The 27,914-nt window shown below is 32.0% G+C and overlaps 3 protein-coding genes across 3 annotated transcripts; 1 reads left to right on the top strand and 2 right to left on the bottom strand.

The window, feature by feature from the left end:
* Positions 1–8,382: 8,382 nt before the first annotated feature.
* LOC116142441 (E3 ubiquitin-protein ligase PUB24) lies at positions 8,383–12,729 on the bottom strand. The gene is made up of 2 exons (XM_031427858.1): positions 11,391–12,729; positions 8,383–10,313 (listed from the first exon to the last, which is right to left on the bottom strand). Exon 1 carries the CDS (start codon positions 12,619–12,621, stop codon positions 11,392–11,394), a length of 1,230 nt encoding a protein of 409 aa, XP_031283718.1. The 5' UTR covers positions 12,622–12,729; the 3' UTR covers positions 8,383–10,313; position 11,391.
* A 6,984-nt stretch (positions 12,730–19,713) lies between these two features.
* Positions 19,714–22,850, top strand: LOC116142435 (BTB/POZ domain-containing protein At3g05675). Its single transcript, XM_031427852.1, has 3 exons — positions 19,714–19,785; positions 20,797–20,854; positions 21,223–22,850. Exons 2-3 carry the CDS (start codon positions 20,843–20,845, stop codon positions 22,516–22,518), a joined length of 1,308 nt encoding a protein of 435 aa, XP_031283712.1. The 5' UTR covers positions 19,714–19,785; positions 20,797–20,842; the 3' UTR covers positions 22,519–22,850.
* Positions 22,851–23,726: 876 nt separating this feature from the next.
* LOC116142423 (BEL1-like homeodomain protein 1) lies at positions 23,727–27,345 on the bottom strand. Its single transcript, XM_031427838.1, has 6 exons — positions 27,160–27,345; positions 26,717–26,883; positions 25,696–26,557; positions 25,207–25,580; positions 25,064–25,124; positions 23,727–24,971 (listed from the first exon to the last, which is right to left on the bottom strand). Exons 3-6 carry the CDS (start codon positions 26,479–26,481, stop codon positions 24,123–24,125), a joined length of 2,070 nt encoding a protein of 689 aa, XP_031283698.1. The 5' UTR covers positions 26,482–26,557; positions 26,717–26,883; positions 27,160–27,345; the 3' UTR covers positions 23,727–24,122.
* Between the last annotated feature and the right edge of the window lie 569 nt (positions 27,346–27,914).

Raw genomic sequence — 27,914 nt, 5'->3', positions numbered from 1 at the left:
TAAAGGCTTTTGACCATATAATTATAGATGAAGTGTCAAAGGTTTTATTTGTTTTAATTTTGTGGCAGATACGTGTAAACTAGCCAATTTATTTGTTTAATTAATTAATGATATTTAATGGGTTACTTTCAATTTTGGTCGAAGCTCGTGAACTGTATCTGATTCATGGTTAGATCAACTAATCGTTGGAGGAATTAATTGAAATTAGATTTTCAATTGGTAATTAACTCATCAAATGTGATTTAATTTTATATTAAAAAGCTCAAAGGTTGGGGTTTTTTAGAAGCTCATTTTAATCATATTTAAAATAGATTAATATCCTCCATTATTCGATATGATTCAATAAGATTTAGTTTTATTTTATTTAAGTAACCGAGTTTATGCAATTGAAATGATCTTATAATCAAATAAAAAATCATTTAATAAGGTTTACATTAGTATCGAGGACTGAAAATAATATATAATACACATTAATAATAAAAATTGGATTGATTGTTGGGATCCTTCCTTAATTTCTTAATTTCATTTTTGAAACGGAATAACAAAAAAAAATCATATCAAGTCCTTAAATAATTTTTTGGATATTTTTCAATAATTTAAAACCGATAAGGTTTGTTCTATTTATTAACTTCGTGGATTTAAATCACTTTGGAACTATCTATTACATTTATAGTTTAATTTGAACATTAAACTTTTATCGTATTCAATGAACTCTGATGATTAATTGAAATACATATAAACTGATCGGATACCTCGATAATAAAATACAAAAAAACCGATAAACTCTTTTACTTGAATCAAACTAAATAATAAATAAATAATTTTATGCTATTATAAAATTCACTACAGTAATCTCCACTATAATGCGGCCAATCCGGACAATATTACTTAATCAACTGCTTAATTACCATGTGATCAAAATTGAGAGACAGTTGTAGCACACGGCAACTGACTGGACGTGTTCCATGCACTTCCGCCGTCAATAAATAAAACATGCTTATCTTCAACATTAATAATTAATTGGATAAGTGAGGACGTCACGAGACTCAAGACAACCGGCTCCAAAAGCATAAAAGGTCACAAAAATTAATGTGAAATTAAGCCAAAAAAGGAATAATTGAATTTCGTCAAAAGAATAATTCTTTTACTTTACTGCTTTATCAATTTATATTTTGTGTGGGCGCGAGGAGAGGCTCGCACGTTTGCATTATCATAGCCGTGTGATTCTGAAAATATATATATATAATTTCTCAATTTATAAGTCATTTTCTTCTTTGACTTTTTTATTGTTTTATTTTTGGAGTGAAGTTCAACCATCCAAAATAGAGTTTTGAATTAATTTAAGGTCAATGGTTTGCCACCGCCAAATTTTGCAAAGAGGGCAACACAAAATAACAAACAATCAATGCACATCTTATCACAAGACAACCCATAAATAAGGGCGGAAACAAAAGCCTATACAATACTAAATAAAAAATAAACATTTCTTTCTATCACAAGACTGGCCTTGGATTAGGAAAAAAACACATGCGAAAACATACCAGCAATGAAGCCACCAAAAACCTATCTCATGACAAGCTTGGGTTAGGCAAAAAAAAAAAAAAAAAAAAAAAAGAAGAAACAGGGCAATAATAATGTAATTATTTTACATTTATTTGACTCTACTTTTTTTTTAGTATTGTATTTTTATGTTTTTGGTAGTAAATAAATAAAAAATAATGTTTGTCAAATTCAATTAAGTGCTTACCAATGGTGTTTTATGTTTTTTTTTTTTTGGATACGTGTCTAGTTGTAGTCCACCAAATGAGTTTGAATTCAACAATCTTGTGGTTATAAATTATACGTGGTGTTGGTATGAATATAAATGCTTCATTGTGTTTACTATATCTTTTATTAGTTTTATAGTATAAATATTTATTTTATTTTGACAAAAATTATTTAAAATTACACCATAAAATCAACAATTAATATTAATTAAATAGAAATACGATACAAAAATATAAAAGTTTGTTAGAAGTTGAAATTTAAACAAACATATTATAAAATTTCTATTAATTAAATAGAAAGACAACAATATATATATATATAAGAATTTTGTTAGAAGTTGAAAATGAAACAAACAATTTTCAAAAAAAATTAGTGATGTATGCATTTAATCAAATGGCTGTTCAAAATAAAATATTGTTTACAAATAGCCGAATAACCATAATAAAATTGTATATAACAAAAAATCAAAGAAATAATAATAATAATATATTTAATGTGAACGATTTATTTTAAATTAACTATTTTTGGGTGACCGAGTGGTTCGATAGAGACTCTGAAATGTATTACTTAAGAGATTCTGAGTCCGAGTTTCTTCTCAATTGTTAACAAGGATAGCCACTGGAGCTTTTACCAATCAGTAGTTCCAAAGTCTTAGGGGATTAGTTGAAGAGTGTATGAACTGGTCCGGACAACCGACAAACCCGGTCATTAAAAAAAAAATATATATTTTAAATTTAAATCTCGTTTATTAGTGCTGGCCGGTTTAAGGATTTATTTATATATGTGTGAATTTATTGTTATTTTTTCAATAAAGTTGGGTCAACAAATATGATGAACTAAGACGAATGTGGACTAAACAATTGAGAAAAGATAAACATTCTTCTCTTGATTAATGATTTCCATTATAGACTAATAAAGCAAATATTAAATATTAAGTAATTATACTATAATTAGGTTATAAATTTTACTCATGGGGAAACCTATAAATGCTGCATGATTAGATCATAACATAACAATCACATTTATTTCCCTACTTGGTTCTAAATTGACAGGTATATTTTATTATTTCAAAAGTAAATGATTAATTAACTAATTAATCTCTATGAATAGATAGTGGATGAAATCGACATCTTAATATAATTAAATAATAAAAGTGGGATTAAGCCTGATTAATTGCTTATAATCAGCCTTAATTTTTATGATCTCCACATGCTAAAATAGAAATATTAACTAATCTCGGGCTATAAAGCATTATCAATTTAGTTAAATTATATAATAATAATAATAATAATAATAATGCTGGATAATCACCAACTTTTTATATGGTTCCTTTAACATATCAAACATTATATGCTTCCATGATTTCATTAGGGTTGATTAATATACTTAATTACTTATATAGATATAAATATAAATTTCTTTATAATTATATACATTAAGCTAATTCAATGATTCTTAAATGGTCGATTTATGTTGTGTGGGAGATCCTAAACGGATAAATCCCTAGTTGAGATGTAAATATCTCGTGATATAGATCATATAATCAAGGCTAATGATCGTGCGATTTTCCTATTTTATCGAATTCGAGTTTATTCCAACTCAACCTTGTCACGGGTATTATATAAACCTCATGATAATCTGTTTTGGGGGATGACGAGAATAGGTCATAGAGAATTCATTAGAAAACTCTTGTAAAAGCAGATTGCTTACCCCGCATATTCAATAATATAACAGTGAACGTGGGTTTTGCATTATAAGAATCCAAACCATTTTAAAAATTATTTTTTTCTTTAATACTTTATGTTAATTACTGTACATTTACCATCGCATTATTTTATTGCTGATCAATCAAGATTACGTACATATCCTACTTGGTTATAACATTGTTAACCACGTACTTGTGATTGGTATAAACCCATGCATCAACAATTTATATATTTATATAATGAAAATTCTCTTTGGTGAATGTCGTTTAAAAAAATGCAAATACTAAATTTCATAAATTACGTGGAGATATAATTTGGAAAATTGAAAAATTAAAGGTTGAAACGAGATTAACAAAATAAATAAAATTAAAATTACAAGTTCAAAATTAAGTTATTATTGATTTGCATGTGAGAATTGAACATTTCAATATATCAGTTAAATTAAATACATTAACTTAAATTTGCATGTCACGACCGAAATTAAATTCACATATTCAAACCGGAAAAGGTAAAAGCAATAGTCAATTTAAAATTTTAATAATACAGTATGAACTAATCAAACATTAATTATATATGAACAAATCAAACTATAACTACTAACTAACCATTACTTTGAGCTAGTTAATTAGTGAAACCAATTCAAAGTAAACGGGGGAATGGGCTTTGAGCAAATTAAGAATTAATAAATTTAATAATTAAGCTTAATAAATAAATAAAAGGCTAAACTTAGGTTAAAAAATTAATTGACTATTCAAATCAGTGAATTAATTTAAAAAGTAATTAAATTATATATATACAGTATTTGATTAATTTAAACAAGTTGATTCCATCTCTGAATTTGGACAAGTAACGGAAACAAACATGAAGTTGCGTACATTAAGTAATTAAGGAATTTAAATTAAACCTATTTATTGTTATTATATTAGTTAATATGATGACTTGGTAAGTAACATTTCACTCTAGATAAGAATTATGAGAAACAATAATATTATTTTATTTAAGAAAACAATATATTTTCTCCTAATATAAAAATAATTAAATTGATTATTTAAGGTATTTTTATTGATTTTTCCATAGATTTTATGTGTGTTCAGATAAATTATGGTTTGATCTCTGTGCAAATAAGTATAAATTACTTTTGAAATCTTAGAAAATGTCTACCTAAAATATTTATCAAATCTCTGGAAAAAAGAATTAATGAATTTACCTTTAATATAAAATCAAACATCATGAATTAATCGAAGACAGAGACAATGGAGTTTTATTAAAGAGCAAAATTATTCACATACCCTAGATAGGACGTAGCCCAGATTTTTAGCTGGTGACGTCAAAAAGAGAAATCTATTATTCAGTGTTACAGTTCCAAACCATTTATCCAATTCAACCAAAATTCACAGCTCACGTTCTCTCATCAATTTAAAAAATAAAAGAATTTTTTTTAAAAGCAAAACAACAAAAAACTAAGCATCTTATCTTGTAACCTCCAAATGAATATTATTTCTTGATTAATCAAACCATAGGATTGGCTTATTTTCAGTTTTCAAAAGCATACTCTCTCTCTCTCTCTCTCTCTCTCTCTCTCTCTCTCTCTCTCTCTCTCTCTCTCTCTCTCTCTCTATATATATATATATATAAACTCTCTCTTGATTATAATTTAGCTCTTTATACACGATTTGATTGTAACCACCTATTATTACAATCACAGTGGACGTGGATTCGCTTTTGAGCATCCAAACCACTTTAAAAACCGCTTGTTATTTATTATCTCATTACATATTTTCATATCACGTACAATTTCTAAGTCTGCTTAGCATTTTGCACGTGTGAGTCGTTGGTGTCAAAATTAAGCATCAACAAAAGAATAATGCTATGTGCACTAACCAAAATCATACTAACCCAAGTACTAGCGGGCGTGATAGACCTTTCTTTTTACCACGTCAGTTCCCCCTAAAAACTAAAAAAAAAATTTCAAAATTTCAATTGTTAGTACTTGGATTAGTATAATTTGGTTAATGGACAAAACATTACTCTCAACAAAATGGGTACACATTTTTCTTCTAAAAAAACTTTATATAGTATATAGCTTCTTCATTTATTCTATTTTCAATATGTTTGAATTCTCAAATAATCATAAATGTTACTGTAAAAATGAATAAGCTATAGCTCGGGGCAATCGGTGAAGTAACCGTTTGGAGCGAGATGTTGCATTGTTATCTTCTGAATTATGGATAAGTATTATCTCTTAAAATCAAGAAGAAGATCATGGGAATACTCTCTAAAATTTAGATCACATAATAATGTCATGAATAATGAGATTAACTCTCGAAAATCATGTCATTATCCCTAAAATTTCTCTTGTAACAGTTGCAATTTCATAATATAAAAACCCCTAAAAAAATATTTATTTAATTATCCTCCGACCATTTGTTTTAATCATAATTGTCAAATCATGTATCGTATCCTGTATCGAAAACCTGATTTTTTGAATCGTGTATCGTATCGTAGGATACGCTTTTTTCAAAAAAAATTAAAAAAATAATAAAAAATTTCTAAAACTTAATATCATCCCAAAAATTAATTAACGGATTTTGTGATATTATTAATTTTATATTATAGTATTACATAATCAAAATTAATTAAAAATTAGGAATTTATATTATTTCCTCTCAACCATTCATATCATTGCTAAGATCAATGTGAGTCTTTATATCTTCACGTGTATTATTTTTATCATGCAAAATGGATAACACATATTCCTCTTCACTTTCTCCATGCAAAATGGATAAATTTGGGCGGGTTTTAGTGAACCAAGTTGGGTGACCTGGATCCAACCTAATCTATTTCAGCTCAACCCAAATTTTGTTTAGGCCTTCAGCCCAAATTGATAAAGTCATATCAATATTTCTAAGGATACAGACCGATATGTATCATATCGTAGAATACATATCAATACAGTAAAACCTCTCTATAGTGATACTATATATAAAAATAAACTCTACATAGTCATAACAAATTCTAGTCCTAATTCGAGATAGTTATAAATAAGAATAAACTCTACATTTTAATAAGTTATAATTTTTCTAATTCTCGTTTTAAGGAAAGTTCCCTCCACATAGTAATAATTATCTGTATATTACCAAAAAAATATATGTTATGTTACATTAAAGATTTAAGATGAAATAAAATATTTGTCTAAAGTTATTTGAGACAATGATTTATATTTTAGAGTTGTTACCACATCTTTTACCTTGCTAATATGTAATAACTTGCTAGCATAGACACCTTCTTGTTGAAGCCAAAATATTTTTAGCTTCTTAAGCATGTTTAGAGCTTCATGGCATGAAACTTTTTGTATTTCTGTACTATCATCCTTATGATTATTTCCTTTATCTTCTTGTCTAATTGTAAAAATGATTTCTTATTTGGTTAAAGCATACATGATTTGTTACTCATTTGGATGATCGAGGAACATATTAATATCTAGGGGCGGATCTAGCCTCTTTTTGGGTGGGCCATGGCTGACCCTCAAATTTTTTTTTTTTTAAATACTAATATGTATAATTTATAGATTTTGGCCCACCCTAATAAAAATATTAATGGACAAAAATATTAATGTATAATTAATTTTTATTTTGGCCCACCTTAACAGAAATTTCTGGATCCGCTACTATTAATATCCATTCGATTAGTTTAGTGAAATTGTCGAATCTGATCACTCAATTTTGCAATGACTCTTTTATTTTCCTCGTCCACTTGTTGTAACTTGCAATTCATTGAAATCGGGGGTCCTAATTTTGCAATGCTTAAAACCATTGGCAATTGTCTATGGCTTCACATCAATTGACCATGTATCAACTGCATATATAGTTCCATTAATGACACTTATCTTTGCTGGTTCCAAGACACGGTCTTCTATCCATTTCAAAAGTAAGCAATTGAAGCGCTAAATTGAAATTATAATACTACTAAAATATGAATTGAAATCCTAATACTGTACTACTAAAACATGAATTAAAGAATAAAAAATCAAAACTCTAATTTTTGTAACTACACCTCCATTAAGTTATAACCTCCTTATAGTAATAAAATTAGTTCGTCCCACTATTATGACTATAGAGAGGTTTTACTGTATATCGAAAGGTTTAGGATACACTCTCTGACCCGTATCGTTGGTGACCCGTATCGAATCGTATCGTAAGATATATATCGCGTATCGTAAGATACTAATAATCATGATTTTAATACCTAAAACTTAACAATTGAGATATTTTTGTTATTTTAAAAACCCTACTTTTTTTTTTTAATTTAATCAAGTTTCAAGGCGATTATTTCATTAACTCTTAAAAAATGTGAAAACAAAAAACTGTTTGGGTTACTGTGAGTGGTAACATAGCAGAACCCATGCAGGGAGGGCCCTTGTTTTTGAGGTGAGGTTCCAGGAAGATTCATGGGCCTTAATTAAATGTTGTGGGCTTGAGAGTGGTTCATAACTGGGTATAGCGGTTCAATTTCATAGAACCAGTAAATATGATCTTTTACTTTAAATAATTACAAATAGAACCAGTAAATATGAACGAGATTTTTTTATTTATTGAGTTGGTATGCTGACCAAAGAATAAAACTTAGTTGAAAAGTTCACACTTTCGTTCACTCTTTTGGGTCATCTTGTTTGACTACATGATGGAATCTCTCTCTCTCTCTCACTCCTTTTTTTTTTTTTAATTTATTTTATTATTCTCATACAATCTAGCAATTTTCGGAAACTATTAAAGAAAACTTACAATAAATATATAAAACAAAGGTGAAGTTATGGATCCTTTTGTTGTCAAATTAATTAAAAAAAAAAAACTGTTTTTAATTATTCTTTTGGGTAACAAGGTAATAATATAAAGAATAAAAGAAATCCCTACAAAGTCAAGTTCCTTGGACAAGCCCAAGCAACCAAGCAAAAGAAAAGCAACAGGAGAGTCACGGATTTACAATCCTTATGTAGCACCTAACTAGCCTCAAAGAGGTCTATACCAGCAACACAAAAACAATGCAGGTCTTTTGATAAACAAAAGCCAACCGCACATGTTGTACACATATACCAGCCACCAAAAAACCCAAAATCTCTCAGCACTACAACTGCAGAGTTCCTGCAAAGGAATGCAACCAGAAGCAAATGAACAACAGCAGTAGCACTGCAAATATCTCCCTAGTGCAAACAGCTCCAGGAGAGCAACTCGGCAGTAGTGCAAACAGCTCTTGTCATTGCGGTTAACCGGGATTGGCCGCTTATTTAATTTGATGTAAAAAATACTTTCTTGCATGGAGATCTTACAGAATAAGTGTATATGGATTTTCCTTCGGTTATAGAAGAGTACTCAAATGTAACAAAGGTATGCAAACTCAAGAAGGCATTGTATGGTTTAAAACAATCTCCAAGAGATTGGTTCGGCAGATTCACCAAGTCTATGAAGAACTTCGGCTATAAACAAAACAACTCATATCACACTTTGTTCTTAAAGCACCGAAAGGGTAGAATTATTGCTTTAATTATGTATGTTGATGATATGGTTGTGACAAGTGATGATCAAGATGAAATTAAGAACTTATAATGACACTTGTCCTCGGAGTTTGAAATGAAACAGCTTGGTGACTTGAAGTGCTTTCTTGGGATTGAGGTAGTCATATCAAAAAATGATATTTTCTTATCTTACGGGAAATACATTCTTGATATGTTAACTGAAATAGGTATGCTTGGATGTAAGCCTGTGAATACTCCTATTGAACAAAATCATAAATTGTTTCATTATTTGGATATAACTTTTATTGAGAAGGCAAGGTACCAAAGACTTGTAGGAAAACTGATTTACTTGTCTTACACTAGGCTAGATATTACTTATTCAGTATGTATTGTGAGCAAATTTATGCATGATCCTCATAAACCTCACATGGATGTCGTGGAACATATATTAGGATATTTGAAGTCTGCTCCAGGTAAAGAGTTACTTTTCACTAAGCATAATCATCTGAAGGTAGAAGGTTACACTAATGCAGATTGGGCTGGTTCAGCTGATAACACAAGATCTACTTTAGGATACTTTACTTTTGTTGGGGGAAACCTTATGACTTAGAGGAGTAAAAAGCAACTGGTAGTAGCAAGGTCAAACGCAGAAGCTGAGTATAGAGGCATGGCTTTTGAAGTGTGTGAGCTACTATGGTTGAGGAACTTGCTAAGAGATTTGGGGGTTGAACTCTGAAGATGCAATGAAGTTGTATTGTGATAACACTTTAGCTATAGAGATTGCCCACAATCCAGTTCAACACGATCGGACGAAGCATATAGAAATTGATAGACATTTCATTAAGGAAAAACTAGAAGCTGAGATCATTATATTTCCTTTTGTGAAATCTAAAGATCAACTAGCTGGCATTCTTATCAAAGTCGTAGCCAACAATGAGTTTGATTACGCTTTAGACAAGTTAGGCATGCTTGATATATATCCCTGCTCCAACTTGAAGGAGAACGCTAGAATTAATATCCTATAATTAAGAGATAAATATGGTCTTAATTATATGATATTATTTCTTTCATAATTATAGGATATTTTTTGTAATATTATGTAATTAATTCTTTTATTCTTTCTTTGTAAATGTTCTTGTATCTAGCCTATCTATTTTAGAATTACAATGAATGAAAAACATTATAAAATTATTCATCAATTGTGTTTCTTGACAGAACTTGTTATGCTCAGTATTATCTTTCAGCTCTCTAATAATCTCTTTGGTCTTGTCTCTTACTACAACAGACTTATGTTTTGTGAGGTCGCGTATAGTTACTATAGTATCACCTAACTGCAAAATTAAAACACAAAACATAAATAAAGTAATAGACTGGCAGTAAAACAGAAAAATGCAAATCACTACCTCAAAAACTTCAAATGTTTGAATAGAGTTAAATGTCTTGCCATCCAGGCATTTAGAGTAGTGATTAATGCTGTTTCACTTTGAACAATGCCTACCTCATGTAATTTTTTTTTTTTTTTTTTTTGTAATATTACTTTTTTCATAGGCAATTGTCCGTATGCTGCTAATCTTGCAAAGAAGTTATTTATTTCTTTAGTAGTTTCTTATGTTAATTTTCTTCATTAAAACTGGCTACATCTGGGCATTTTTATTGACAGGTTGCCAAGATTATAGTAAAAGATTGCATAAACTTAAATTTTCCATGATAGCAAAAGAATGCATATATATATATATATATATATATATCATATTTACAATTCATGCATTGCTACATGTATAATGTGTTTCCTTTCCTTTCATGCTTGCGCTGAGTGAGTTTTATATTTGATTGAATGGAAAAACACTATGAAAAGAAAAAAAGAAATGTTCATAAAAAAATTATGACTAACTATACTGATAGACATGATTTTTAGATCAAACCATTTTCCTCATCAATTTTCAAGAAAAAAAAACTATTATTTTAATTATAGTTTTCATGTTATTAACAATAGTGATCACATAATATAAATCGATACACAATTAATCAAGATCTTAAAAGTAAATTAAACAAAAAATTAAATACATAATATAATAAAAACAAGTGTAAAATGTAGATTTAAAATCTTTAATATTTCATATTATAGAAACCCACCAGGCATTTTCTAAGGTCGATTCTCAATTCTTAAATATTATCTATTTCACAAAACAAACAAAAAATTATCCAAAGCTTCGTTTGAAACAGAAAAAATCAATTAATTCAAGCCCTATCAGATATTGTCACACTTCAAAATTATATAAATTTAAAACCGATTTCTTAGGTTCACAATCATATAATATCGATATACAATTAATCAAGATCTTAAACTAAATTTAACACAAAAATTAAACATATAATATAAACAAGTGTAATATTTAGTTAGATTTCACCTTAATTTTCTATTTTGAACTCTGTTATAAGAGAGCCATTGATACAAGGAGAATCCTTCCATTCTTCATAATGTGATCTCAAAATTCCTCTCGCTTTATCTTTCAAATAAGCCGCGGAATCAGCCTGAAGAACTTTACAAAGCTTCATCACAGTTCCAACTTTGACCATTTCTTGGAAAACCGAATTATTCCCAGTTGAGAATTTGCTTATCAATGACAAAATCAAAATAGCTCGATCGTCGCTCGCCGGAGAAACCCTCAAGATCCTCTTCGTCACCACCGCGACGCCGCCTTTGTGGCTCAGAAACTGCGCTCGTCCATCTGCACAGCAACATAAATGAAACAATATGCCTAAAACAAGCTCGGTGGTTCTCCTTTCGGGCGCCGATAATTCAAGCTCAATGAGCTCAAACACGGCGCCGGATTGCACCATCAAAACCTTATTTCTTCCCGACGGACAGGCGTCTAATAACACACGTAAAGCTGCATTGATTCCTTGTTGATTTATCCCTTTTCGAAGAACTGAAATAATCTTCTGTAACAACTCCGGTTTAAGCCTCTCTAAAACGCCGGGACTCGCCGTTGAAACGATGCTTTTCAAGACTATCAATGCATGAGATTTGATTACAAAATCATTTTCCATCTCGTGCCCTAGAATCCACGTTAGAGCTTCAATGATTCTATCGATTTCAATAAGGAGAAGTTTCGTTTCGCCTGAAGGAACCCGGAAAAAATTAAGAATGCTTAAAGCTTCTTCTAAACCAACCACTGATTTTCTTTCGAAACATGTTACTAAAAACGTTAAAATGGCTTTCGGTAGTCCAACCTCAGTCATGTACTTTCTGTTTCTTTCGTTCTCCCCCGCCAGAATTTCCAGTTTCCTTAACGTTTGAATTTGATCGACCTGCGGACGCCAGAGATCTTTGATGAGTTTGATGACGTGGAACTTGCTGATAGGAGTCTTCGGCGTGGGGATTCGGTCAACGCCGAGGGCGGCATTTTCAGTGCACCAAGCTTGAATCAATCGGCGGAGAGTGTGATTCGGCGTCAAATCGGAGTCTCGTGGTAGGGGCTGTTTGGTGACTGGACAGGTGGTGTTTTTGCCTTTGAAAAGCCAATGTTCGATGTTTTCACGGTCGTAGGTGATGCCGGTAATGGAGGTGACGGGATCCTTCATGAGCTGGAGAGAAATAGGGCAAGTGAAATACTCAGGAACCTCGATATCTTCCATTGAAACACAGTGAAGATGAAATCACGAAGAGGGTTGAATAAAAATGCAATAAATTATTAAGAATTTGTTTGATTGATGATGGTAATGATGAATTTGAGTGTGGAAATGGGGAGGATTTAAAAGAGTGAGAATGGTAAGAGAAAGCGGCTAATTTATTGACAAAATTGAGGGAGAAAAAGAGTGGTGGACTCAAAATTGGTCAGAAATTCTCTTGAGTGGTAAAAATTTTAATTTTTTAATGCATTAAATTCATTCCAATGGAGGCTTCGGTGGTCAAAGAACTAGAAAAGCTACGTGGATTTGGTTTGGCCATATCCAAATCCAAGTGGCACGTAACCGCCGTATTTTTTAATCTCTTTTATTTTTAATTGAAAAATATGGGTATGATGACCCCACAGCCATTAGAGATTAGAGAACAGTAGGTCCGTTTTCTTTACACACATATCTGCAGCTACTTCTAAGGCACCTATGTTCAGAACCAAGCTAAGGGTATGTTAATGCCACTGGGTGGTCAAGTACCAAAAGAGCAAAGGTTTTACCAAAGAGTAATGTTACAGTTATCGACGGGTGTGCACTGAATTTATGCATCAAATAACATGACAAAATCCTGACCGTTGATTTATTATCAGTTAATATTAATCAACGGTCAGGATTTTGTCACGTCATTCGATGCACAAATTTGGTGTAAACTTTTTAGTAACTCTATCATTTTCTTTTACCAAAACAGTCTTCATGAGTTTGAATCATTCGGTCATTCCCGACACTAATAGGGATGGTCATTGAAGAGATTTATCCGACCATTCACTTTAAGGTCCCAAAAAATTAATTGAAGTACGCACAAACTGATCCGAATACTTCTGGTCACAAAAAAAAACAAAATAAATAAAAAAAAAAGCTAAAGATATCTTTGTAGGTGAGTGGACAGTGACGAAGATTCATACCGAGACTAAATAAACTCCTTTCTACCTGAACCCACCTTACTAGAGGTATTTTTTATTCTCTCAAATTCAATAAATTAAATAATATTTACAAGATCTCTTTCTATATTTTAATTACCATATTATAAAAGTAAGGAAGTGGGAGATGGGGAGATCTATATCGAGTTATATATATGAATAAACTCACACGAGGTTTTTTTTTTTTTTAAAGAATATCAATTAAAATGTTTAAGATTTTTTATTAATATTAATGGTATCTTCTATTTTTTATCAAGTATATCCTTCTTATCTTTATTGTTAAGATATTTGATAATTTTAATTTGTAGAATATTATAATATTTTGTAATTTAATTTTTACAATTTTATTCAGGTCAATTGTAGGGATATTTCATGTTTTATACACTTAATTTTAACTGCTCAGAAAGCACGAGGGATACTGACTAAAAATCACAGGATTTATGTGAAATATTTACCTTTAACCTAGTGGAGTTCTATCTTCAACACTCATCACAGATTTAATGATCTGATTCACCAATAACTTGCACTTCAGAAATATAATCTGCCATAGCATTTCTTGTTATTCCTTGGATGAATAATATCTATTTTGAATAGTGATTACTATAAATATAATATTGATTAATATTCAACTAAATAGTTTATATATTTAAACTTTTATACTTAAACACAAGTCGTCTAAAACATTAAAGCTACTTTAATCATACTCTCCTTGGCAAATGATATGAAATTTTGAATTTTAAGATCTACCCTTATATTTTCACAGTAATTTTCAAGTTCAATAATGTAGAAATTAATAAATATTATTATTATTATTATTATTTGGTAAGTAAGTATGTATAGATAGAAATAGAATGTACAAGGAGGCCAGAACAAAAACACCGCCCTACCTCAAGACAAACCCTAAGTTAGAATCAATTAGCCTATACAAGACTAAAGGAGGCAACAAACAAGAGAAGGCAAAACGCTCTCCTCTTCCTACCTTAGGACACCCCCTGAATAAATATTGTCTGATGACGTTGTTGATTTTCTAATATTTGACCAAATCAAGTTCTTGGGATTAAGTTCAGCTTGCCCATTAATTATAATAAGAGTATAAGAGTTTAATATACACCTTTTGAACTGGTTGCATTATATGAATTCTGACATATCTAACAACTACAGTGATAAATATCATCATTTATACATCTAAAAACTTCTATTTTTTAAATTAATTTTATGTCAAGGGATTATTGGTGTTTAATTAACAAAGTTCACATTTAAACAGATCTTTCTCATTTTTTTTTTTAAATTCCAAACCCGTATCAAATAGACACGGATATCGAGTGTCTAGGTCTATGCGTTTAATATGCTATATAAAAATTTATTTGATCCAGGCATAGAATATATTTAACACTAAATACCTGGAGGTGTTTTTTTTTTTGTAATCGGGGTGTCGAGTCAGGTTATACACACCTCAACTAATCTCTAAGGTCTATTAAACATCCTACAAACTTAAAGAACTAGGTAAATCACAATATTATTGTGATAGGTTATCCCAAAGTTTGAACCAAATAACTCAAGGAAGAGAGTAAACCTCTTTGATCGTCAAACTAACTCCTTAAGGTTAAATACCTACCAGTGTTGTGTTACGTTAAAAGAGGTGGTTCATTTCAACACCAACTGTTGCATTCGGTCAAATATTTATAGGAAAATCACATTTTTCTTGTAATGTAATGACAACAAAGTTTGTCCCAACTTCAAGTTGGGTCGAAATATTTTTATTTTATTTATTGATGAATTTTATTAAGGTGGAATGGTTTCGGGTCCACAGACGAAAGTAGCAAACCCTAGCTAGTTCTCTTAAGAATAATCTTTTCCAATTAAGTAGAGAGCGTGATGCATGCAGTGCGAAATTGGTCAAAAATTCAAAAGCGACACGCTCGATGCACGTTATGGAGTCAAAAAGGTTGAGTCAACGGTGGGTTCACTCAAGTAAACTCTTATCACTAATATTATTATTGCTTCTCGTTTCTTCTTCATTTAACAACTGGTACCCCATCTTCTTATCTCCACCATTCCCATTTATTCAACTTTCAATCCTACCTAAGGCCTTCCATTCTTAGCCTTTATTCAATTTTCTTCATAAAGCTCAGTTCTTTCGATAAAGTTTTACGTATAACAGACGCATTTGTATTCGTCAAATTACAGCATGCGTACATGTCACGTGTATTATTACAAGAATGACTCTAACGAAGATAACCCATTGAAAAAATTGGTACTTTGATTCATGACAAATTGTCAATATTGAATTTAAAATTATTTAGCAATTGTTTAATTACCAAATTAAGTTATTCATTATTTTTTTTAAAAAAAAGCTTAGTTCTTTCAAGAAAGTTTTACGTATAATAGACATATCTGTGTTTGTCAAATCACGACGTGCGTACCTATCACGTGTATTATTGCAAGAATGACTCTAACAAAGGTAAACCGTTGAAAAAATCAATACTTTGATTCATGAAAAAATTTAAATATATTGATTATAAAATGAGAATCAGTTTAAAATTAATTAGCAATTGTTTAATTACCAAACTAATTATTAATTACTTAATTAATTAGTAATGAGGAATTAGGTAAGCTATTAAATAGCTAGTTTCATTGCATTTGTACAACCAAACCTAAAGTTCTTTGGTTCATAATTCACATTGTTATTATTAATTATTTGGTCGGATTTAGAAGACTTGATTTATTGATTATTGCTTGCATAGTTTAAAAGGATCGTGTTCATATATATATAAAGATCATAATTATGTCAACCAATTATTAATTGTTTAGGTTAGATATTGAAGACTGATTTTAAATAGGGATTGTCTCCTAAAATCATCAATTTAATTACTTTACTAAATAGTTTAATTATATGAACAAGTGTTGGAGAATTAATATGCATACTATGGTAATTAAATAGCTGGCATAAGATTATGCATTATACTATCTTTTATTAGATGATCAAATCAATAAATTTTTAATATGTAACAAATTAAAGTTGATATATATATATATATAGATTGTAAAATGAACATATATTAAAAAAATTCGAATGAAAGTTCCTGAAAAATTAAGAGATCAATTGGGTGGATTCTTAACAAGAGTTCAATTTCTATGGCCAAATATATCGGCTGGTCATACAAACTTTTACTTTGAATCTCAGGTTTTTCAAAGTCAACCAATTTTGTTTGTTTTCGGAACATTAAAGACGACAAATACTGAAAAATAAATTGGCTAATAAAACAAAAAAAAGAAAAAGAAAAAGTCTAAATATCCCTCAAGTTTCCAAAATAAATGAACTAAATATCACTAACTTCAAGGCTCGTAACTATCAGTTGCCAACTAGAAATATAATCCTTCAATAACTGATGCTCTAATTTTCTCCAATGCTATTCAACATCGATCATATTATCTTTAATTAAATATTTACGATTTAGGTTTAGGGTTTAGGTATTCTTGCTATGATACATACATGCGAATCATTTTGATGTTATAATTATTGTCTAAGTTTCTACTTTTTCTTTTTTTTTAATAGAAAATACAACCAAATTAAATAACATCATTTTTTAAAATAAGATTTCTATCTTACTGAATTAATTAAATAAAGACTATACTAATTAATGGAATAAATATAATACTTCCTGCTCCATGCTTTAAAATTAAACGAGTATTTAACAAGCAATTTGTCTAAATAATGAATAATAAGATCTGGTGCAAGACGACTTTGTAAACATGATCTCCAAATTAATTAATTTAATAAACGACCAACCACCATCATTCAGATTGAATCAAATTAAATACATCCGATGATGATCAGCAGCTGATTAATTATTTTAATTAATTTATATATAAATCTGAATCTGATCATTAGTAGGTGATTAAAATTTTCAATTAAATTTAATTAATGATTTGATTCAAGAATTGAATCCAATTTTGGTGGTCAATATAAATAAAATAAACCCTTCAGCTGTCTATCATTGCCCAGCTCCTTAGAAAATTAAACTGTAATTATCACATTATAACCAAAATATAAGTCAAGTTTGAATTCTAGGGTTGAATATGGAAACTATTATTATTGATATTAAAGTATGGTTTTGAAACTGAAACTAAANATTTTCAATTAAATTTAATTAATGATTTGATTCAAGAATTGAATCCAATTTTGGTGGTCAATATAAATAAAATAAACCCATCAGCTGTCTATCATTGCCCAGCTCCTTAGAAAATTAAACTGTAATTATCACATTATAACCAAAATATAAGTCAAGTTTGAATTCTAGGGTTGAATATGGAAACTATTATTATTGATATTAAAGTATGGTTTTGAAACTGAAACTAAATTTTTTGTTATATCTCTAACGTGAGAAGTGTAATGTTATTAAAATATTGTTATGAGAATTCAAAATATGGTCACTTAAAACTAAATTATTGATTTGATAATATTACCGAACTCGATAGTATAATATGATTTTGTAAAGTCTGTAAATCTTCATTTTGTATGTAATGTTCTCTCTATCTCATACGTTCTCTTGCCTAGTTAGTAAATTCGCATATTATTCGCAAACTATTGTATTTTATTAGCCTAGTCGTATTATTTGGGAATTATTCCCGTATTTGAATTTTTGCTAAATTTTTACAAACGTATTTTTTACCGTTTGTCGTATCATACCCGTAAAATTCCTGTACCATTTTTTTGCCGTACCCGTATAGTTGAAATGCTATATGGATTTTAATCAAATGACCTATAAAAAGTGCTAAAACTAGGATTGATATTGCCATGTTTTTCAAAATGTATTATTGATAATGTGTCGTATTAAACCCGTACCGTATTTTTTTCCGTATCTGAATTTTATGACCGAATTTTTACAAAAGTATTTTTCACCATTTACCATATCATACCTGTAAAATTCTCGTACCTTTTTTTCCGTACCCGTATTTACCAACTAGGGTCTCTTGTTGAGCAGAAGCAATTTCCAAAATTTAAGTGAAATCAGCAAGGGACTCTCGTTCTTGAAAGAAGGAAGCCCGTCCCCAACTTTAGAGCAAGCCATCCTCATGCAGGATGAGCCCATTCTCATGACCGTCCCTTGTATTGTCCAATTTTGGAGCATAGTGAAGAACTAAGACAACGACACCCATCCCTATATTCTCAAGCCATCCCCAAGGAGGACAACCTCATTCCTGTGCCTATTCCCTACCTTCTGGAAAATCAGTGCAGTATAAGCAATTTCCAAGTTTCAAGGACCAAAGTGTTAAGTTTTAAAAGTTATTTGACTTTATTGTAACTATGTAAAGGACCAACATGTTAAGTTTAAGAAGTTGTTGGACTTTATTGTAATTGTGTTAGAAATGATGTGTTTTACAAAACAGCTTATTTGTAATCCCACTTAGACTTGTATTAAATAGTTAGCAAACAAGGTTCTTGATCCTTCTAAAATATTCTTGTATTTTTTCTCGATCTTTGAAATTATTCATCTCTCAATTCAATAGATTTTAAATTCTATATCTTTTTAAAATTTGTTGTATTCTTTCTCTAGAAAGATTCGATAACCCAAAATTTGACTTGAATGTTGAAGAATTGCACTGGAGAGTTCTCCCAGATATCTCAAATGTATAGATTTAGAATTAGAATACAATTTAGGCTATATCAATTTACTTTTTGAGTTAAAACTATGACATTAATTTACAGCAATCCATTATCCATTTTTAATTTTTTGTAAAAAAATTAATTGATATAGTCTTACTATTAAATTCATTACGATTACCACAATTCCAAAAGGAGAATCTTCAATACTAAAGTTACAAATTTTACTCATCTGCCACAAACAGTGACATAATGGAGTTAGGGCAAAGGGGTATCCATGATACAATTTCAAACTTTGAGGGTAGTTTAAAGAAAAGTGGGAAATTTTTCATCCAAACGAAAAACTTGAAGACTTAAAAGGTTAGTTTATGATAATCTCCCATGGATTTTCGTTTAAAAATATAGGTAAACACTTTTGCCCTAAAATCTTGGATTCAATAATCGAACCCAAGGCCCAAATTATTGGGCTTAAAGCCCAGCCCAAACTCTGAGCTCCAAGATCAGCCGAAGAGCCACAAAGAAAGAGAGACAGAGCTACACTCGCTGATGCGAAATCAAAATGAAGTAACTGTTCATTCGACATCAAGATTCGAAAGCGCTAAGGTATTTATTAATTTTTGAGCCATTTTTGTTTTTCACTATTTATATTTTAACAGTAAATTTCTTTACTTCTTTTTAAATCCATAAATAACTGTTTTATGCTTTGTTTTTGTTTCAAGTTCAACACAGTTTTTGCCTCTATTTTAGCTCTCAATTTACTATTATATTAAGAATAGCAAATGGGTTTATCGAATGCACCGATTATATGCTTCAAAATTTTCATTTTGAGCCTTAGTTAGATCAAATATTTGTATATATGATGTGGGTTTTGTCAAATGATATATAAATTTCATTAGTTCAAGCTGTTTAGTAGCTTTATGGAGTCACTGTTTTGGCTAAGTTTTTGTTGTTTTTTATGTTTTAAGTAATACCCATTTTCTAAAATGTGCATTCTTATTTCTGTTTTTGCTTGTTTCACTGATTGATGGATAGTCTTGAAACTTATATTCGCTTCATTGTTTCTTTAGAAAAGCTTGTATTCTCTGTTAAATGACTTTCCAATTTCTGTTTTCTTGCTGTTATTTTGAATTTAAATTGTTATTTAGATTGATTTTATGTAACATCCTACATCGCTAGCAAAAGCTAGCTTGGACTTTGAGTATGATATATGCTTGATTGGACCAGGAGTTGTTCATATTTGGCTTGAGAGAGAGCCTTAATTTGAACTTGGGATTTGAGAGTAAAACAACTGCGGCTGATTCTTATTCACCTATGTTTTAAGTGGATAGATGTTTTGATTTTTCTATTCATTGGTAATTTGAAAGAATGACTGTCTTATGAAACATTGTGGAGCATGCTGAAAATTGTTTATAATGGTTTTGCATTTGTCTGTTTTATAGTCGTGGGTTAGTTTCACTTTAGTCTGTGACTTAATTTGAAACATCCAATACGGTGTATCTTTTTACAGCAAGATAAAATTAGTTGTGCTGCTCTTCTTCTAATACTTCCAACAATTATAATTTTGTAATTTTATGTTTATACTTATATGCATTGCCAATTATTGTTTATTTATAGGTGGTAAAATGCGTAGAAGATATACTTACTAATGCTCCTTGCTTGAATGGAGTCTGCTGTAAGTTTTCCGACTCGTGCTTATAATCATGTTTACTGTTGCTTACACTGATTGAACATAGGACTACTGAATTAATTTTTTCTTCAGTTATAGTTTGCATAATGTGTATTTTGGCACTTTTACAAACACACCAATGTCATTCATGTTGTTAACTGGTTTGGCACACAAATAGTTATACTGCCAGAGATAACTTTCAAGAGAGGATTAGTTAGTTCATCTATTATGCAAATTCTTAAATCAAATTTCATTAGTTAATGCCGTGCTATATATTATGTTTCTTTTATTTTTCCTCTCTTGGCTTGCAAATCACATTGGGTTTTGTCTTTTCTTTTTGTCCTTAACTTTCCTTATATATATCGCGCTTTTAGGATACTGAATTTAAGGCTCCAAGTCAGATCGGTGACCGATCAACCAGTGATGTTGTTGTAAGGCTACGAACACAGGAAGGCCGAGATGAATGGTTATATTGTCACTCTCACATCCTTGTGGATAAATGCAAGTATTTTGCTGACCGCCTCTCTGAGAATTGGCCCACATGCCAGATCCTTGATTCACGCAACTGTGTTGAAGTTTACTGCCAAGAGTCAGACTTTGATTACCATGTCAAGGTTCTTCGTCTTCTCTATGTTGTTACTGATGGCTCAGTGGATGATATGTGGTGTGGTGTGAGGAATGCTGTTGGCATACTCCGGGTGGCTGCTGTGCTTGATTGCCCACAAATTGTTGCTGCTTGTTTTAACTACCTGGAAGCAGTTCCTTGGGAAGAGGGTGAGGAGGAGGAAATTCTAAGAATCATACCAAGCATGGGAGCACAAGCCGAGCCTGTTCTTGCCCGTCTGCAGCCGGTCAATCCATCTGCTATTAGGGGGCTATTTTTGTCAGCCATTCGGTTAGCCACATCATCACCTCTTTCACACTTGAAAGACCTAAAATCAACTGCCCAAGAGCAGCTTGAATACATGATCACTGAAGATGATGATGGCCCTATATTAACAACTGATGACGAGATAAAATCTGAGGTAAAAGAATGCGTAAAAATTCTGTTTACGGGGTTTAGCAACCTATTAGAAGCTATGTTATGTGATCACATACATTCTAATTCTGAAGAAGAGAAACTGCAATTGTTTAAATCCCATCTATCAGATTTGTTGTGGGCTTGTCAGATATTAACTAAGATGGAAATTATGAGGGAATTCGTTGGCAGTTGGGTGGATGCATCAGATAAGATAGTTAAGGTCGTTCAGCAAGAACGATCAACAGCTGAAATGGTTGAGACAAAATATAAAGTGATTGAGGTGGCATCCAAAGTCCTTGAAACCATAGGATATGGCACTGTCATTCTGCCAACTACTAAAAGGCTTCACATGTTGAAGGTGTGGCTTCCATTTGTGAGGGTTACAAAACCTCTGGTTGATTCTTTAACTGCCAATGATGAGGATACAGTTGAATTTAAAATCGATGGTGAACTTTGGCAGTCCTTGGAATCCACATTTGTCTCAATAGTTCTTGCATTACCTTCCATGGATCAGGCTGAGATTTTGTCAGAATGGCTGGAAAATGAGCACATAAAGTATCCAGACTTGACCGAGGCATTTGAGGTCTGGTGTTATCGGTCCAAAGTTGCCAAGAGAAGACTAACGTTATACGGAGGAAGCCTGGTATGACCAACAACACTGTTGACTTTTTTGCAGCATTTTATTAGGCAATGATTCAGGCACCTCTTGCTAAAACGAAGCTTTGAGAACTCCACTTTTTTTTTTTCGTTCTTATTGCATATAGTATAGGGCATTTCCTAGTAGGTCATTTCCTAGAAGGGAAAAGTGTCCAAAATGAGATTTGTAGAATTTGATGGTCCTTTGAACTCTTTTCCAATACGTAACTGAAATAACATATCTTCAACCTTCAGCCTATAGGTCTGTACATCATGTGATGATAGCTCTCGCTTAATTGTATAAGTTGTAATTTTCAAGGTGATTAATTTCAGAGAAGCTGTATAATTTCCTATGGTTCATGCTGTTCTTTTGGTACAATTCATCTTCAAATTGTCATCTGCTGAATGGTGAAGTTTTAGATTTTGTTCCCTTTCGTGGTGACCAAGATTTTAAAAAAAGGGTCTTGTTTTATACGCAAGAAATTATATGATTATCTCCAATATTATTATAATAATTATAAATTTTACCACAAATGAATATATATATAAAAAATGGAGAAGATACTGTTATTGCTGGAGAAGAAATCTACAAAACTAAATGATAAATAAACAATTACTTATTTAATTATTAATTTATAGTATATGATAGTGTCTTTCAACAGCTATATCAATTTATTTATGGATTCTTCTCCTGTTTTTGCTGACTTTTAATCTCTACTTTTAATCTACTGAGTGGGGTCCTATCTCAACAAACTTAGATAAATGCATTAGAAAATTGAACATATTCTATTTCTGAAATAGTGAGAGTATAGAATATTATGATCAATAATAGACTAATAAGATCAATACATCTCAAAGAAGAGAAACTCAAATGTGTTTTTGATGAAATCTACTCTTATAACCAAAGCGGGATGAATCTGAAAAAGCACGACGCTAAACAGACAATAGACAACAAAAACAGCAGAGGAGCCAAAATGTACACCCTTTACACACCCATCAACACTCCTTAAACGGTCAAAAAAACCGGCCAGGGATGGCTAAATCACTTTCATACATGGAAGGGAATTTATTAGTAGAGAAAATCATGTAAATATAAAGTATAGAATATTGTAGTTTAATACTTGTTTTCGGTCTAAATACCAACCAAAACTGGTATCGACAGAGAATATGAATCTGAATTAGCATAAATGAAATGTAATACTTGAAATCTTAAGCAGAAAATGAAGCTTTATCATGGGTTGTTCCTGGATTTGGATCGTTTATTGAAAGAAATACAATAATTAACACCATAAATAATCACAATAAATATATATATTGGTATACCCAAATAACTATTTCTTATGATCATATCAATCCCATCTATCCATCTTCAAAACTTACAAAATTAATATACAATCCTCAACCCAGATGCTCAAATCCTAAAGCTATCTACGAACTCAAATGGTTCTATGCAAAGTATAAACCTATACTAAGTAATTTTTAATCTTCTTCTTCTTCTTCTTCTTCTTCTTAATTTCCTTACACTACCATTGCATTTTCTTGTTCCCAAAATGCTATAGGAAACAGCAAGATTATAGTGAAAAGATACCACCCCCTTCTGAAAGCTATAGCTCTTTTTCAAGCCACAAAGTCAGGCAAAAATTGTGCTGCAAACCTCTTTCTGTTCTGATGAATATTTATGCTCTCATATGCAGCTGACGAGTGAGGTGTTGGAGTGTTTATGGGGCCAAACTCGCTCCCCTCGCCGCCTATTTCTACTCTTCTCCCCAGTTGAATGTTTTGATTGGGGAGAAAAGTTTGATGTGTTCCTGATAATGAAAGATTTTCACAATGCGGGAGGCCAAGAGTGAGCGAAACTCCATTTCCTGAAAACCTCGGTGCGAATTGTTCTGTATCGAACCTTCCAATTTCTCCGATTGGGTACTGTCCGAATCCTTGGATGAAGTTCATCTGGTTCCCCATGAATGAGTACCCATCTCTGCTCTGTCTCTCACTCTCGAATTTCAAAGAAATTTGCTCATTGTTTGTGTGATCACCAGGCTTTATATCCATGTTTATAGATGGAACACTGCTCGGAGACTGCATCATTTCGTGGCTTCGCGGTTTCTTTGGACTTCCTTGCCCGAAACCTTCGAGTTCTGGTGAACCAATGAGGGAAAATCCTGATTGGTTTCTCGCAGTTGCGCCCATTGGAGAGGTTGAAACTGTGGACATTGAAATGACAGAATGAGAATTCTGGTTTGAGGAGATCTCTTTGTTGGATTTGAAGCCTTTTCTCTGGCGTTCAGCCACAGGACTTTTGTCTTGTGGAGCAGTGGACTTTGATGTTGAATCCTCATTGTGATCACTCTTGCTTGTTTTCTCCTCTGATCCATTCTGTTCATGCTCTTTGATTTCCTCCAAATACATCTCCTCAACCATCGGTTTCCAGAGCCGAACTCGAGCGTTGATGAACCAATTCGAAACCTGCATTCTCACAAAACATGAACTCAATTTCCAGAAACAACTCAATAATATTCTACTCAGATACTCCAAAATTTTGAAACTGAAAGATTTACCTGGCTCCTGGTGAGCCCTGTTTGCTTCGCGAGCATCTGCTTGTCCGAATCTTTCGGATAACTGAATAAACACAAACAAATGTCCAATTAGATCAAATTCTTTGAAGCGGGAATGAAAGAAGATAACTTGTGTAAACACTTACGGATGAAGAAAGTGTTCGAATAGCCAAGCGCGAAGAACTGAAACTGATCTTTCGGGAAGGCCTCTCTGGGGTCTCCAAGCATTGTGCTGGATCATTCCCAATTGTTGAAGAGCTCGTTGTTGTCGAAGATGGTGGTCGACGAATTTCAGCCTCGAGCCTTCGAGTTTTCCTCCGAGGCAATCTTCTTCACCCAACATCTTATTTGCAGCTCTAATTTGACCTGTAATTGCATCCTTCAAGCACCTAAACTGCTTGGAAATTGTCTTGAGTGCAAGGCTTGTGTATGTTGTTGCTGACCCATTTCCTGCTGCTTGTTCAAATGAAGATATTACAAGCTGCATCTGCTGATGGTACTGCCTGTACCTCTGCTCCACCTTCAGCCCAAAAATCAAAACCCAAATTACTTCAAATTTCATTACGAAAAAATCAAATAAAATTTAAAAGATAAGACTTCAAATTTCAAATAAAAATATATACATATGAGCATACCTCATCAAGCATATTAATAAGTTTTGCTTTCTTCATCTGAATTTCTTGCCTCTCCGCTGTGGTTATCTCGGAGGACCTCTTCCCGGCGGCGTCTCCACCGTCTCCCGACGCGGCGGCCGATGGTTCTCCCATCACTTTATTAGTATTTCCACTACTATTTCCATTTCCCTTCTTTGAGAAGTCGTTTTTACTGTTAATCCCACTATTATTCACATTAACAACTTCATCAAGAAGCTCTTGAGCGGCCTTCAAGTACTTGGAGCTCAGCAACACACTTTGCATACCCGAAACACTTTGCATACCCGAAACTCCATTGGTGACACCCGAACCAGACGACGCCGACCCACCCGAGACCCTCACATCTTCACCTGAAACCGCCTGGCCTTGGCCGTAACCCACCTGCTGCTGCGGGGAGAGGCTCAGCGAGAGTCCCTGCTTGGCGCGTGGGGTGTCACGCGCTGGCGGGGTGGGGTAATTGGCGTTGTAGAGGTTGTAATGAAGGCGGGGGAGAAGGCCATGCAGAGGGGAGATGTTGTCGTCAGGAGAGGTGGTGGGGATGCCAACGAAGTGGGGAGCGTTGTTAGGAGGTGGCGCCGCCGGCGCGTGGGGGGAATTGAGAAAAATGAGATTGTTGTGCGGTGGCTGTTGCGGCGGCGGAGGAGTGGTGTCAGAGAATTGATGTTGCTGGTGGTGATGAACATAAGTTGTTGGGTTCATGAGAACGAGAGTTTGAAGACCGTCTGGAGCTTGAAGGTCAGTTGGATTCCCATGAAAGTACGTCGCCATAATTAAATCTTCTTCTTCAAAATATTTTTATTTATTTGTCTTTATAGTTTCTTGAACTGAGTTTATTTTCACTGAACTGATGGAAACCAAATGAAAGAGAAAAGACACCACTTCAGTTCATTTTCATCACTTTCACAAAACATGTATCTATATATATCTACATATATATATAATATATAACATACGTAACGTTGAATTAATATAAATAATTAAAATGGATGTATTTTAGTTTTACCTTATTCTTATTGTGTTGGTGTGGTGTGATTTTCTTGGACAATGAATCAATCAACCCATTTGATTATGCAATCAACTGTTGAGACTGAGAGTGATTTCAGTGAAGAAGAAGAAGAAGACAGGATTAGTGTTGTCGATGATGGAGTCGTCTTCTTGCTCAAGCGAAACCTGGGAAAATCGAGAATAATTGAGAAAGCAATAATATGTGATGAAGAAGATCGTGGAGGTTTGTGTTTAAAGAATCCATTATATTTAATAATTGAAGCTCTGGTTTAGCTAGAAGAAGAAGAAGAAGAAGGAGAAAAGGGAGAATGGATATGAAGCAAAGTAGTTTATATAGATGAAATGAAAGTACAGAGAGAGAATTGAATTGATTATGGTATTTGTTGATAAATAATAACAGTAATAAAAATACATATTTATATAAAATTATTAGAGTATTACCTGAAGAAGGAGAGATGGAAATCTGAGTGTACACGTGCTTCATGATCGTCGTCGTCGTCGTCGTCATCTGAACTACTACTGCAAAAGAAAGAACGAATTTTTCTTACAATGACCTAAAACCGATACAAACCCATGAAAGATTTTCTGTTTTATATACCAAATTTTCTAGGGAAACAGAAAAAGAAAAGTGAAAGAGAAAGAGATAGTTTCATATATAGAGAACAATCAAAGAAACCTAACTATTTTTTTTTATTATTAATAATATTATGATGAGAAACAGGGGGGGGGGGGGGGGGGGGGGGGGGGGGAGGTGGGGGGGGAGTTGTATCTGTGCAAGAAACAAGAAGTAGTACTTTGAGAAGAGGAAAACTAGCCATTGTCAGAACTCAAAATCAATCTCTGCAAAGGAAAGAAAGAAGTAAAGAGAGAGATGGAGTTAAAAAGGCTGAGAAAAAGATACCCATCTTTATCTCTTCATTATCCCACATTTTCTTTTTTCTTTTATGAAAATTTAATTTTAATTTCATTGAAAAATTAAATTCATATATATAACATGTGAATTAATATATAATAAGTTTTTTTTTTTTTTTTAATTTCTCTTTAATGGCTAGCTTTTTAAGTAGGTACCTGCGAATAGATAACAAAGAGAGAAGAAGAACTTGTTGATTTGATATAACTCTCCCCTTTACAAATCATTTGATTCAGCAACAAGACTGAACAAAGAGAAGAATAAATAATTACACAGTATATGAAAC

Source organism: Pistacia vera, unplaced genomic scaffold, assembly GCF_008641045.1.
Source record: "Pistacia vera cultivar Batoury unplaced genomic scaffold, PisVer_v2 Contig408, whole genome shotgun sequence".
In the NCBI taxonomy this organism is placed as follows: domain Eukaryota; kingdom Viridiplantae; phylum Streptophyta; class Magnoliopsida; order Sapindales; family Anacardiaceae; genus Pistacia; species Pistacia vera.
The sequence above is the reverse complement of the archived record's forward strand: the minus strand, read 5'-3'. Positions and strand labels throughout refer to the sequence as shown.